The sequence below is a fragment of the Hibiscus syriacus genome, unplaced genomic scaffold (genome assembly GCF_006381635.1).
Source record: "Hibiscus syriacus cultivar Baekdansim isolate YM2019G1 unplaced genomic scaffold, ASM638163v2 tig00110053_pilon, whole genome shotgun sequence".
Classification (NCBI taxonomy): Eukaryota; Viridiplantae; Streptophyta; class Magnoliopsida; order Malvales; family Malvaceae; genus Hibiscus; species Hibiscus syriacus.
In genome coordinates, this window is record NW_024062577.1 from 735348 (window position 1) to 747892 (window position 12545).

The 12545-nt window shown below is 34.2% G+C and overlaps 1 protein-coding gene across 1 annotated transcript; it reads right to left on the reverse strand.

Moving 5' to 3' along the window:
- Positions 1 to 739: 739 nt before the first annotated feature.
- Positions 740 to 4352, reverse strand: LOC120214162. The gene is made up of 5 exons (XM_039212129.1): positions 4280 to 4352; positions 3632 to 3839; positions 2773 to 3109; positions 1367 to 2239; positions 740 to 1160 (listed from the first exon to the last, which is right to left on the reverse strand). The coding sequence occupies exons 1-5, from the start codon at positions 4324 to 4326 to the stop codon at positions 1012 to 1014; spliced, it is 1614 nt and encodes a 537-aa protein (XP_039068060.1). The 5' UTR covers positions 4327 to 4352; the 3' UTR covers positions 740 to 1011.
- Positions 4353 to 12545: the final 8193 nt, after the last annotated feature.

A 12545-nucleotide genomic window follows, 5' to 3' on the forward strand; every position in this document is an offset into this window, starting at 1 on the left:
TATTTCTTTTTTCGATTTCTATGACTTATATCAAGTTATTGATGCAGATTTCTATGACTTATATCAAGTTATTGATGCAGAAACTAGACTTGCTTTGGCTCTTAAGCTTCTTTCCAACCCCATTATTCTTAATCTTAGTATCGATTCTCATTGTATGTTGAAGATCAGATTTCCTAATCTTCTCAATGCTGTTTTGTTGAGGCCTCAATCGTGTAGGGACATCTGCATTTGATGTTGTTCACATATCAATATCAGTTGATGTGGTTCTCATTTGCAATACAGAATTTGAGCTCTGCTAAATACATGATAATTATTTCAATAAAGAGCCAGTTTTGTGTGTGAACCTGTTGTAGGAACGGCAATGAAAAGCCAGGAACCAGAAATTAGGCTCCAAATACTGCTTCTGCAATGAAATTCACAAAAATATTATTGAAGATCTGCAGCTAGAGATGGTTGAATATCAGAGAAAATGTAGCTTTCGGCATTGGATTTGATCCAGGAAAATGATGGTAGCAATTCCAATGGCCTATGCATTATCATTGGCAGCACTTTCATCACTTGGAAGTTCAGTATCAAAATTGCAGCAGACATTATTTTACTTAAACTTGACCTCTAACAGAGATCATTTTGTTCCAATACCCTATCTTTCTTCAGTGCATGTAACAGAATATGAAACAAAAGACGACTTCTCAGTCTAACCTTTGTTGCCCATCATCCATAACCATGAGATACCGTCACTGTATCGATGGAAGTATGTCTGCTGTAAACTCAACCAATATGCAGTTCAGCATCACACAGCAGAACGATAATAGTAATAATAACAGATAGCTGAGTTCAAAAGAGCACTGCATATTGATGACAGCATGTCCAGTACATAGAAAAACTATTCATAACCCTATTAACCTGCAACATCTTATCATGTTCAACATTTTCATTATATAGAGCAACAAGTTATAACTATTACGGATCATGTCCAGTACACTTGAGCTAGCAATTTAAGTGTTCTAACTGCTAATAGGTTCTCTTCCTGAGGTGGGACCTGCTCTGGGAGCGAGTCTGAGGTAGAAGATTTCGAGGTGAAAAACGTTGGCCGTGCTTATTGGCATTAACCACTTTTCTCTTCTTGCTGTGATCAGTCCTAACAACCTGTCCATCCTGGCCTGCAATACCGAAACCATTGCAAGATCCTAAATTAAGATGGTATTTATGAACCAATTAACTAAATGAATCAACAAAAAGAGCAAAGAATAATATAGCAGTTATATGCTTTCATTATATAGAGATGTATAACAATTAACAGAAACAGATCTGCAATCCAGCTCTTTTTTCATTGGTAAAGTGTTAAGGGTATGATGCTTCACATTACATGGCGCAGAGGCATCTTTTGTCTTTTTGGATTTTGTTCTTTCCACTGAAGATACATTGCTCTCAGGAATAGCAATGTTTCTTTCAGATGAACCTGAAACTGTAAGAGGAGTTGAGTTGTTATCTTCTTCTTTGGCCAAATTTTCATTTTCTTGATGAACTGTTGAATGACACAACTTGCTTTTGTTCCCAGATATCCTTCTCTTTTGGTTGTCGGCGCAGATCTTAACCTCAATGCATTCATTTGGAGAAACAGCCCCTTTTCGCATCGCTGAGCGAGTTAATCTCATAGGAGCTGTTGAACTTGCATTAAAATCATTTAGTACTGAGGACTTCTTATCTCTAGCAACTGCAAGTTCAGAAGTCATAGCAGCTTCAGTGGTAACTTTTTCAGCTGTAACCTTCACAGGAGCAAAGATCTTATCTTCAGCATTACAGTTGATCTTTTCTGAGGTCTTATTTTCGTTTCCCCAAACCTTAGTTGGTACACAAGAGGAAGGTTTGCATGATTCATCTCCTTTGGCTGAAAATAGTGACGATATTTTATGGGAAGCATCTGAAACAAGTGGAACTGAGATGGCCAAATGTTTACCCTTCATAAACATGTTGTCAGTCATACATGAATTAAAATCCATTTCAAGACACTTCTTGACACTTAACAAGGACGATGCTAGAGCCGCACGGGAAGCAAGAGGGCGTAGTTGAGACCTATTCTGATTGAATTCTTCTTGCATGGAAGCTGCAGTGCCGAATTGATCCTTCGTTTCTATATCCACTTGCAGTTTCGTTTTACTCCTTGTCATCCTCTTCAAGGATGGAATACATGAATTGGATTCAACAGTAGGCTTGCGGGGTGTTTGTCCCTTGCTAAGAACTGTATTAACATGCAAGATTATATCAATAGCTTGCAAAAAGAAGACGTTGAGTTATTATGATTTGTACCACATGGAATCTGATATATATGGAGCGTAAGCACTTCTAAGCTATAACATTAACATCTCTTGCATCAGTGTAAAATCCCACAGAAATTGTCATACATAGAAACACATCATTAGTACTTATCAAATTAAGAAAACAATTCTTACTGAGACGGTCTATTTCCTTATAAAAATGCTGAAATCTGAATTTCATCAAAGAAACAGAAAGTCATAATCTGGTCAAGTAAAAACCAACCAGCATATGTACCACATAGAGCCATGTCCCAATTCATTGCGAAGGAAGGAAAAGTAAAAATAAATCATAAGGTTCACCATGTCCTATACTGTGCTGAAAACATGGTATAAAACCAAAGAACAGGGATGATGATAATTATCTGCGTGGATACATGGACTATGTTTGAGGTAAAATAACCAGTAAAAAGGTCTGCATTTGGTATTTTCTAATAATGGCAACGGCCAAGATGCTTACCTTTGTTTCTCCATAGAAAATCATCCTGAAAATCTTTCTCGGGTGCATCAGCTAAGTTGGTAATCTGTTCTATTTGCTTTTGCAGCAACTTATTAAGTTCTATGTCAGCATCAATCTCGTCGGGAATGGTCAATAAAGGAGATGAATATGATAAATCTGGATTTTTTTCTGGTTTTAAGAGTATATGAACAATTGGATAGTCACCGATGCTCTTGGTAGAAAGCTTCATGATTGAACTTGATGGTACAGTAAGCGTCTGTCCTTCAAGCTCGTTATCGAGCCATTTGATCATGAAAGTACATCTACAGCTCCTTCTTGAGTGTCGAATTCTTTCCACCTGCTTACGACAAAAGTTTGTGAGAAAACGAACAAGCAATAATGTTTAGAACTATTGAAGGCAACTCAATGAATATATCTTCACTATGAACTTATTGGAGCACACTATCTAAGGAACATAGTTATAAACTCAACTCGCTTTTTAAGCTATGGAAAAGAGATACTTGATACTATTATCGATTTCTGAGGCTCTACTAGTTTAACGAGATTTCAATCAACATCTACATTACAATTATTTTGAGAACTGATTTTCATACTTTTGCTACTTCTTTAAGTTTATCACCTGGACCATGGTTTGATGGTTCATGCTGAATATGAAAATAAATTCATAGTAGCAACTAGTCTCTTGAATAACATAACTACATATGTTTAATTCTACCAATCAAATATAGTGATGTTACTTCAATCATTTATATAAGATCTAATAACACACAATAATGCAACTTCGCTTGGAAGACTAATGAACCGGTACTTGTCATACTTGTCTAGCATAATCTGTAGTTATATGAAGATAGAAGTGCACCTTTTCCACCGAAGCATCGTAGAAGATGTTCTTGGATTGCAATTTTCGGTTGACAAGAACTCGTTCACCTTCTTCAATGCGGCAGCAGTCATCATCTCGAAGCGGCATAGATCGAAAACGAAGATGAATAATAACTTCTTCCTTCTTCAACAGCATATCTTCCAGCTCGTGGCTCCCAAAATGTACAACCAGACTTTCTTCAGAACAGCTGTGAAAAAAAATGATCAGAATTCACACTTCAAATCATTGAAAACCCAATCTGGAAACATAATTCTAAAAGGTACCCAAAAAAAATTAATCGTACGATCATCAATGCAATCCAGTTTAAACAAAAAGAAATGTCAATGCAAATGCAAGTTTAGGAACATTATCCTACAACAGTTGGAACAGTAACTTTAAGAGTAAAATCTACCCTCCCTCGCTCTCTCTTTTCTTCTTATTAACCTTTGTGTGAATGAAATAAAACCCAGTGATCAGTGATCGTTTGAAGTCAGAAAATCATATAGAACCTACCCACGATTCATAGAACAAGCCGGGGGTTTCTTCATAACGTGGAACAGGGATTATTGAAAAATGAAAACTAAAAAGACAATGCTGGTAAAAATGGAGGGGAAAAAAGGGAAACTCAATTATTTGAAGGAGAATGACCTGAGGGATACTCGACAAGGGTGCCAAGATGAGTCCTCATTGCACATGGCTTCCAGTTCAAATGAATCGTCTGCTACCATGCTGAGAGCTTCCATCTTTCCGTGTGGGTGTGGCAGACCAAGCACTCACAAATGCCAATGCTACGCCTATAATCCTATTGTTTTCCTTGTAAATAATAATAAGGGTAAACTATATAAATGATATCACTAAATTATGAATAAGTTTCTCTTTTTTACACTAATATTTTAAAAGTAATAAAACGATCATAAATGTTATAGTTTTATAATAAATAGAGCCGTCTCATATATTTTTGGACTATGAGAGAAAACTCAAAAATAAACCCTTATAGAACGAATGTATATTCTATTATTCTGAATAATTAATTTAATATTATATTAACAAATCATAGAAAAATGATTAAATTGTATCAAATATATTATTTTTATTACTTTGTTAATAAAACACCTTAAATATAGCTAAGAGAGAATAAATAAAATAATTTGAATATAAGTATGCTTGAGATCTTGGTATTGAACAATAAATAAAAACTTGAAAAATGATGTGTGAAGAAGACTAAGAGTTCAATAATATTTGATGAATTGAAGAAAGAGAATTGAAAAAGGAAAAACATATGTATATATATTTAATTCAAAATTTAATAAAGTAATAAGAGGGATGAAAAAAAGGAGATTGAAAATTAATAATTTTATAAAATTTAAGAAAATTAGAAGTCTAAATAAAGGTAAAAATAAAAATAGGTGGTCTTAAGCAAAAGTTCGAGTGCTATGTCTCCCGTAAGACAACCTAATATACGGTTAAAGAAAGACGCTACTAGAAATATTATTGATTTTTTTAATATTTCCAGTAAAGTATTACCAAAAACATTATTTTTTTACGCGCTACCTAAAATGTTATTCTTTCTACTGGTTTTTTTTCCCATAAATTAGGTAACGAAATTAATATTTCTGGTAAAAAATAATTTTTTAAGTAGCGCTTTACCAGAAATGTTAAAAAAATAATAACATTTCCAATACATCTTCCTTTAATCGTATATTAGACTAACGTACCGGAGAACTACCCCCATCGGCTTTGGTTAACCGCCACTATTCACAGTAATACTAATAGAAGACGTGTAATACGTTAAACATTTAGATCAACTTACTTGACCACGTAGATTTAATGTGAATTCTTGTTTTCTTTGTATTTGCTCTGCAACCCCACCAATTCTACCATACATAATGAAAATTCCATGGCCACAAATGATAAAAAAAAAACTAACATGAAAACAATTCTCATGGGATCGATCATGCTTTTTTTTTTGATACCGTCAAAATCTTTTATCATTAAAAATATATAGGGGTAACTACCTATTTGGCCCTTCAAGTTTTATATTTTTAGATTTTACCCCTCTTTAAATCATGTAACTAAAGATCATGTAAAAAGTATACTTTAAATCAGATATCAACCTAATGCATACAATAGATCAGATATAATGAAATCAAAATATTTAATATTATCAGAATTCTAAAACAATTCAAAAATGTAATGTATATTTCAAAACATTGGTGAACTCGTGACAACGTAAGGATCACGATGGTATGGGTGGTATCGAGAATAGAGCTTCGATCGACGATAAAATGACGTTTGAAGTTTTTTGGATAAAATTTTCCAAAAAAGAAAATATGGGAGAGAGAGATTTGAGGGTTTTATAAATGGAAAGTTTTATGTGGTAGGGGTTTTAAGCCAAACTTAGCCAAAAATAAGAAAATTACCCTTTGAGTCCTTTAATTTTCCTAAGTTATATATTTGGTTCAAATTTAATTAAAAATAAACTTTGGTCCTTGAATTTAACTTAAATTTTAATTTAATCCCTAAAATAAATTTAATAAAAATTTAGCCTGTAAATTGAGGTGTGACAACTCTTCCCCCTTAAAGGAAATTTCATCCTCGAAATTTACCTTATCTAAACAGATACGATAACTGAGCCTCCATCAACTCCAATGTTTCCCAAGTAGCTTCTACGAGACTACGATTAATCCACTGAACATTGACCATCGAAGTCCACCTGTTTCGAAGAATTTTCTCATCTCAGCCTAAGATTTGAACAAGTTCCTCCACATAAGACAAATTAAGAGTCAAGTCTGCATCCTCAATTTGAATGCAGTGACTCGGATCCAAACGATACCGTCTCAACATAGGCACATCAAAAACATCATGAATATGACTAAACTGGGGAGACAACTCAAGATGATAAGAAGCATGTATAACTCTCTTCAAAATCAAAATCAATTCAATAAATCTCTGACTCAGCTTACCCTTACGTCCAAATCTCAGCACCTTCTTCCACATAGATACCTTCAGAAAAACATGATCCTCAACTTCAAACTTGATATCATTCTTCCTCTGATCAACATATTATTTTTGTTTATCAAATGCCTCTCTCATGCGATCACAGATCAATATGAAAATATCCTTAGTCTCTTGGATTAACACTAGACCCAAAGTCTTCGTATCATGCAATTTTGTCCAACAAATAGGAGTACAACATTTATGCCCATACAAAACCTAAAACAATGCCATACGAATGCTAGCATGATACTTGTTATTATAAGAAAATTTGGCTAAAGGTAAGAAATCTTCACAACTACTACGGAAGTCGATCACACAACCTCGTAACATACCCTCTAGAACCTAAATCACTCGTCCTAATTGAACATCAGTCTGTGAATGGAAAGTCGTACTAAAGTTTAAACGAGTACCTTGAGCCTCATACAGAACCTTCTAGAATCTAGAAGTGAATCTCAGATCTCGATCAGAAATGATAGACAATGAAACACCATGGAGTCTAATGATCTTAGAGATATGCAACCTCGCAAGCTTGTCCAAAGAATAATTAACTTGCACCAAAATAAAGTGAGCTGACTTGGTGAGTCTATCAACAAACACCAGACAAAATTCTTTTTACAAGGAGTTAGAGGAAGGCCAGTAACAAAGTCCATCGTAATTCTCTCCCATTTCACTCTGGAATCTTGATAGGTTGCAACAGACTAGACGAATGTTGATACATTTCTTTGACATGCTAACAAGCCAGACACCTCGTCACGTAATCCGAAATATCTTTCTTCATGCCAACCAAAAAATAATGTTTATTAAGATTCTTATACATCTTTTCCCCACTAAGATGCATAATATAAGGATTACTATAGGCCTCCTAAAGAATAGTCTATCACAACTCATCATCTTTAGTAGCGAAAAAATGACCATGAAAACATAAAATACCATCATGATTAAAAGTATAATCTGAGCTCCATTCTTGATCAACATACTTAATAATGGAAAATAAGGAACTATCTAGAAGTTGTTTGGCCTTGATTTTCTCGGCTAAGGTTGGTTTAACTTGTAACTCTGCCAACATACTTCCATCATCATATAAACTCAACCTAGTAAATAATGCTTTTAGATCAGATACCACTTTACGGCTTAAGGAATCGGTAACCACATTGGCCTTGCCTGGATGATACTTTATCTCATAATCATAGTCCTTCACAAATTCCAACAAGAGGCATTGTCTCAAATTCACATTTTTTTGAGTAAACAGATACTTCACAGTCTTATGGTTGGTATAGATATAACACTTTTCTCCATAGAGATAGTGTCATAGCAAAGATCACTATAGCTAATTCCAGATATGGGTGGGATAATTACGCTTATGCGATTTTAACTGAAGGAACGCATAAGCCACAACCTTCCCATCCTACATTAGAACACATCCTAGTCCAGAATGAGAAGCATCATTGTATACAGAGAAATCATTCCCAAACTTAGGTTGAATCAACACTGGGACTTCAGTCAAAACAATAATTAGTTTCCCAAAACTATATTGTTGATCCTTAGACTAGACAAATAGAACATTTTTCCTAAAGATATTTGTCAGTGGAGCTGCAATGATGGATAAACCTTTGATAAAATGATGGTAATAACCAGCTAAACCCAAGAATCTACAAATCTATTAGACGTTCTTGGGTTGATTTCATTTCATAATAGCCTCCACTTTACTTGGGTCTACCCGAATACCTTCAATAGATACGATATGCTTTAGAAAAGTCACCTCGCTGAGCCATAACTCACATTTGCTCAACTTGGCGTAAAACTTATGCTTCCAAAAAATCTACAGGACTATCCTCATATATATATCACTAATGAACACAACTATAAATTAGTCTAGATAGGGTCGAAACACCCGATTCATCAAATCCATAAAGGTAGTAAGGGCATTAGTTAACCCGAATAAAAACACTAAAACTCATAATGACCATATCAAGTATGAAAAACAGTCTTTAGGATGCCAAAATATTTCACCTTGAGTTGGTAGTATCCATACCTTAAGTCTATCTTTAAAAAGATTGTACCCCCTCGAAACTGGTCAAACATATTATCGATCCTAGGTAAGGGATATTTGTTTTTGACTGTGAGCTTGTTGATCAGCTTCAAATAGTTAATATAAAGTCTCAATGTCTTATTTTTCTTATTGAAAAAGAGAACTAGAGCTTCTCACGATGAAGAATTAGATCAAATGAATCCCCTATCCAACAACTCATAGAGTTAGACTTTCAATTCTTTAAGCTCCTTAGGGATTATATGGTAAGGAGCCATGGAAACTAGTGTAAAATTGGAATAGACTTCAATCTCAATATCTTTATCTAGGGGTAAACCAAAAAACTCTTCAGGGAAAACATACGAGAATTCCTTAATGGTCTGGATTCTTTCTAAATTAGATCGGGAACCTTTGGTATCCAAAATATAAACAAGAAATGCCTCAAAACTCTTTCTGATAATCGTTTCAGCTGCTAAAACATACATAACATTCGTCAGGAACCCACGATGTTCCTCAATCATCATTATCTTCCTCTCATCAGGAGTTTTTAGAATAACTCTCTTAGTCTCACAACCTAGATTAACTTGATGCTTGTTCAACCAATTCATGTCAAGAATCAAGTCAAACTCCTATAAAGGCAACTCCATTAGATTGACCAAAAAGATATCCCCACGAATTTCTATAAGACACCCTCTGTAAATTCAATCCAACTCTATGGACTGACATACGAGACTTTGAAATATCATGACACTGTCATTATTCTTGATCATGATATTAAGACCCCTAGATACGTAATGCGATACATAGGAATAGATAAAACCATTATCAAACAAAGGAAAGTATGGAACTAGATAAATTGTAACAATACCTACAATAACATCAAGCTCATCAAGGTCATGTAAATGTCTAGCATCATAAACCAAACCAGGTTTTTTGACCTCAATCCGAGATGAACCTCTACTATGAGAAGGTCATCCTCTACTAACAGACCCAAATGCTCTATGTTGACTATAACCCTCCAACTAGAGTCTGAATTGTACACTTATTACAAGTAATTGTCTAAAGTGATGTCTGAAGGGTAGGAGCTGGCTCCAGACATTCCCTCAAGAAATGGACTTTAAATATACATATGAAACAAGTACCCAACTTTTTCCTACACTCGCCAAAATGACATCTCCCACAATGCTCATAAGTAGGTAATGACAATACTCTAAAAGAACCACCCTGACTAGAAGCCAGAGCGGTCGATGTAGCTGGCACTACATGCCTAGTACTCATACCACCTCTCTGAGAAGACTCGACTCTACCTCTCTTACTGGGACGCGCAAAAGATTCAACAAAACCAGAAGGCCTTCTAAATCAACCTCAGTCTTTATCTCTCATACGCTCCATACCTATTTTCTTGAACTCCTCACGTTTTTAGCTATCTCAAGCAAAGCATCAAAGTTCCTCTCCTAGTGGGTAGCAACTTGACTCTTTATCTTATATCTGAGCCTATTCTCGAATCTCAAGCATCGATCCAACTTATGTTCACAAGCTCAGTAGAATAGAGACTCAATATGATAAATTCAATCTTATAATGCATAATATACATGTCTCCCTGCTTCAAATTATAAAACTTACGATGTTCCTGCAAGAATATCTCTCTCTGATGTAGATACTTTGAAAATGTTCCTTGAAAAGGTTCTAAGTTAACTGATTCACTAGAATACTCCTGAAAATTGAACGCCTCTATCTATACACTTCCTTCTTCGGTGTGACTAATGCCTCTTTTAACTTCTGCTTAAGCCTCAGCTCTATCTCGTCCATAGTTATCTTTGTAGCATTCAACAATACTCAGCATCAATCAGAGGTCCTAGTAATTCACTCAAAAGAAGCTACTCTAGTAGCCACCAAAGACTTTGATATACATATACATCAAACATATTAGCATGAGCTCTAGTCGCCCTTTGAAACATGTGAAAGATAACTCTATCACTGGCATTCTCATCCATCTCAATATACTCATCCTCAATGATGGGAGGGTCTATTTCAGGTGTAGTAGGATTGTCACAAGAAGTAGAGGGATTGACATATAGAGTAGGAGGATCTCGAACTAGCATTTAATCGTCTATAGAGATAAAAGATCAAGTCACTTGCCCACGACCATGACCACGACCTAGCCTATGACCTCAAGCACTCATTTGATAGATCTACAAGACTCTAAAAAATAATTTAAACCTAAGTTAGACTGGCATAAAAATCTCAAATCTATTTAAAACTCGTAAAATAAGGTGACATGATATTTGAAACCATTAGAAAATATTTTTTTGAAAATACCGCATTTAGGAATCATCTACAATACGAGTGTTTAAAATCAAAAGCTCTGATACTACCAAGTGTAACCCCCTAGACCTAGCCTAAACGTTACAACCAAATCTAGGTAGTCACATATTTATTCAAAAACTCATTCGTATTTAAATGAAATCAAAAGTCTATTTCAGAAGATCAATTATATATATTAGAAAAATTACGAAAATATCCAAGTAAGGTTCATACGGTAAACATATATATATATATATATATATATATATATATATATATATATATATATATATATATATATATATATATATATATATATATATCAATATCGGAAGCCTGTATAAAATATGCTCATAACAAAGTACCAATAATACAGATACATAAAGACAATAGTAAAACACGTGTCACCAAAATACAACAAAAAAAGGCATAGAGAAATATATAGTGGGTACAAAAAGGAGAATGGTTGATTCTCTTGATGCCAAGTTTGTTAGCCTACTATATGGTAATATTAAAAAAGTTAAACATTAAAGAGTGAGCTAAAAAGCCAGTGTGCTCCTTGCGGTGTATAAAAACATTTAGATAAATACTTTGATAAAAAATAATTATAAAACATGCTTTTAAAACATGAACATTACCCCCATCTGAACACTAGAATATGTAGGTTCCCTTGAACCATACACCCACATGTACATACGGTAAGGACCTTATACTTATAGAATAAGGACTTGCGATAAGGGCTTACCTTGTACACAAAGCAACAGATCTTATTGTAAGGTTTACAAGTCATAGATTAAGTCTGAGACACTTCCTCCAATACTATCCAATGACAGTAAATATACACGTATTTGAGTGAAAATGTTAATTTAATTCATTAAAACATGAACACATTCCATATTCCAAAATAAGATACAAAAGTACAATAACTATAGCTCATGTTAAAAGTATACGGTAAATCAGATATCAAACCAATGCATACAATAAATTAGATATCATGAGATCAAAATATTTAATATCATCATAATTCCAAAATAGTTTAGATACGTAATTCAAAACAGTAACGTAACAATATCAGGAACACACTTGTATCGGTCTGAAGAGTCAGATACGGTAGCATACTATCGAGTCTGTCTATCACGATCAGCGACAATGCTACGTCCTACAAACGAGAGAAACTATATCGCTAACCTAATATAATAATTAATAAACTATATTTAAACAATTTACAAAAATGTATGAGTAACTCTCAAAATACGTGGATTGTGTTGATCTGCCGGAAGGGAAGCTCTAGATCTAGCCGATCCTTGATAAGAAGAAAAACATGTAACTTCATAAAAATATATTCCCAAATCAAACAATGTCAAAATAATCATGCAAAAATGCTAAAATTACTAATAATTTTTGAGTTAATAGGCTTATTTCGGGGTTTTGGGTCAGAATTTAGCAAAATAGATTGTAAAATCAGACTTATAACATCAAAAAAGTTAAGAGAGAGGTTTTCAAAAAATTCAATGTCAATCAATAGTCAAAGTCAACGTGGTTAATGATGACAATCAATGGTGGTCAACGGGATCAACAGCTTGACTT

What these genes read in the sequence shown, in the direction of transcription:
- LOC120214162 (XM_039212129.1), bottom strand. Translation starts at nt 4,326, where the DNA reads ATGTGCAATGAGGACTCATCTTGGCACCCTTGTCGAGTATCCCTCAG. An exon ending in CCTTGTCGAGTATCCCTCAG is followed by an intron (nt 3,840 to 4,279) that starts GTCATTCTCCTT and finishes TTTTTTTCACAG; the next exon opens with CTGTTCTGAAGAAAGTCTGG. An exon ending in AAAAGATGCCTCTGCGCCAT is followed by an intron (nt 1,161 to 1,366) that starts GTAATGTGAAGC and finishes TCGGTATTGCAG; the next exon opens with GCCAGGATGGACAGGTTGTT.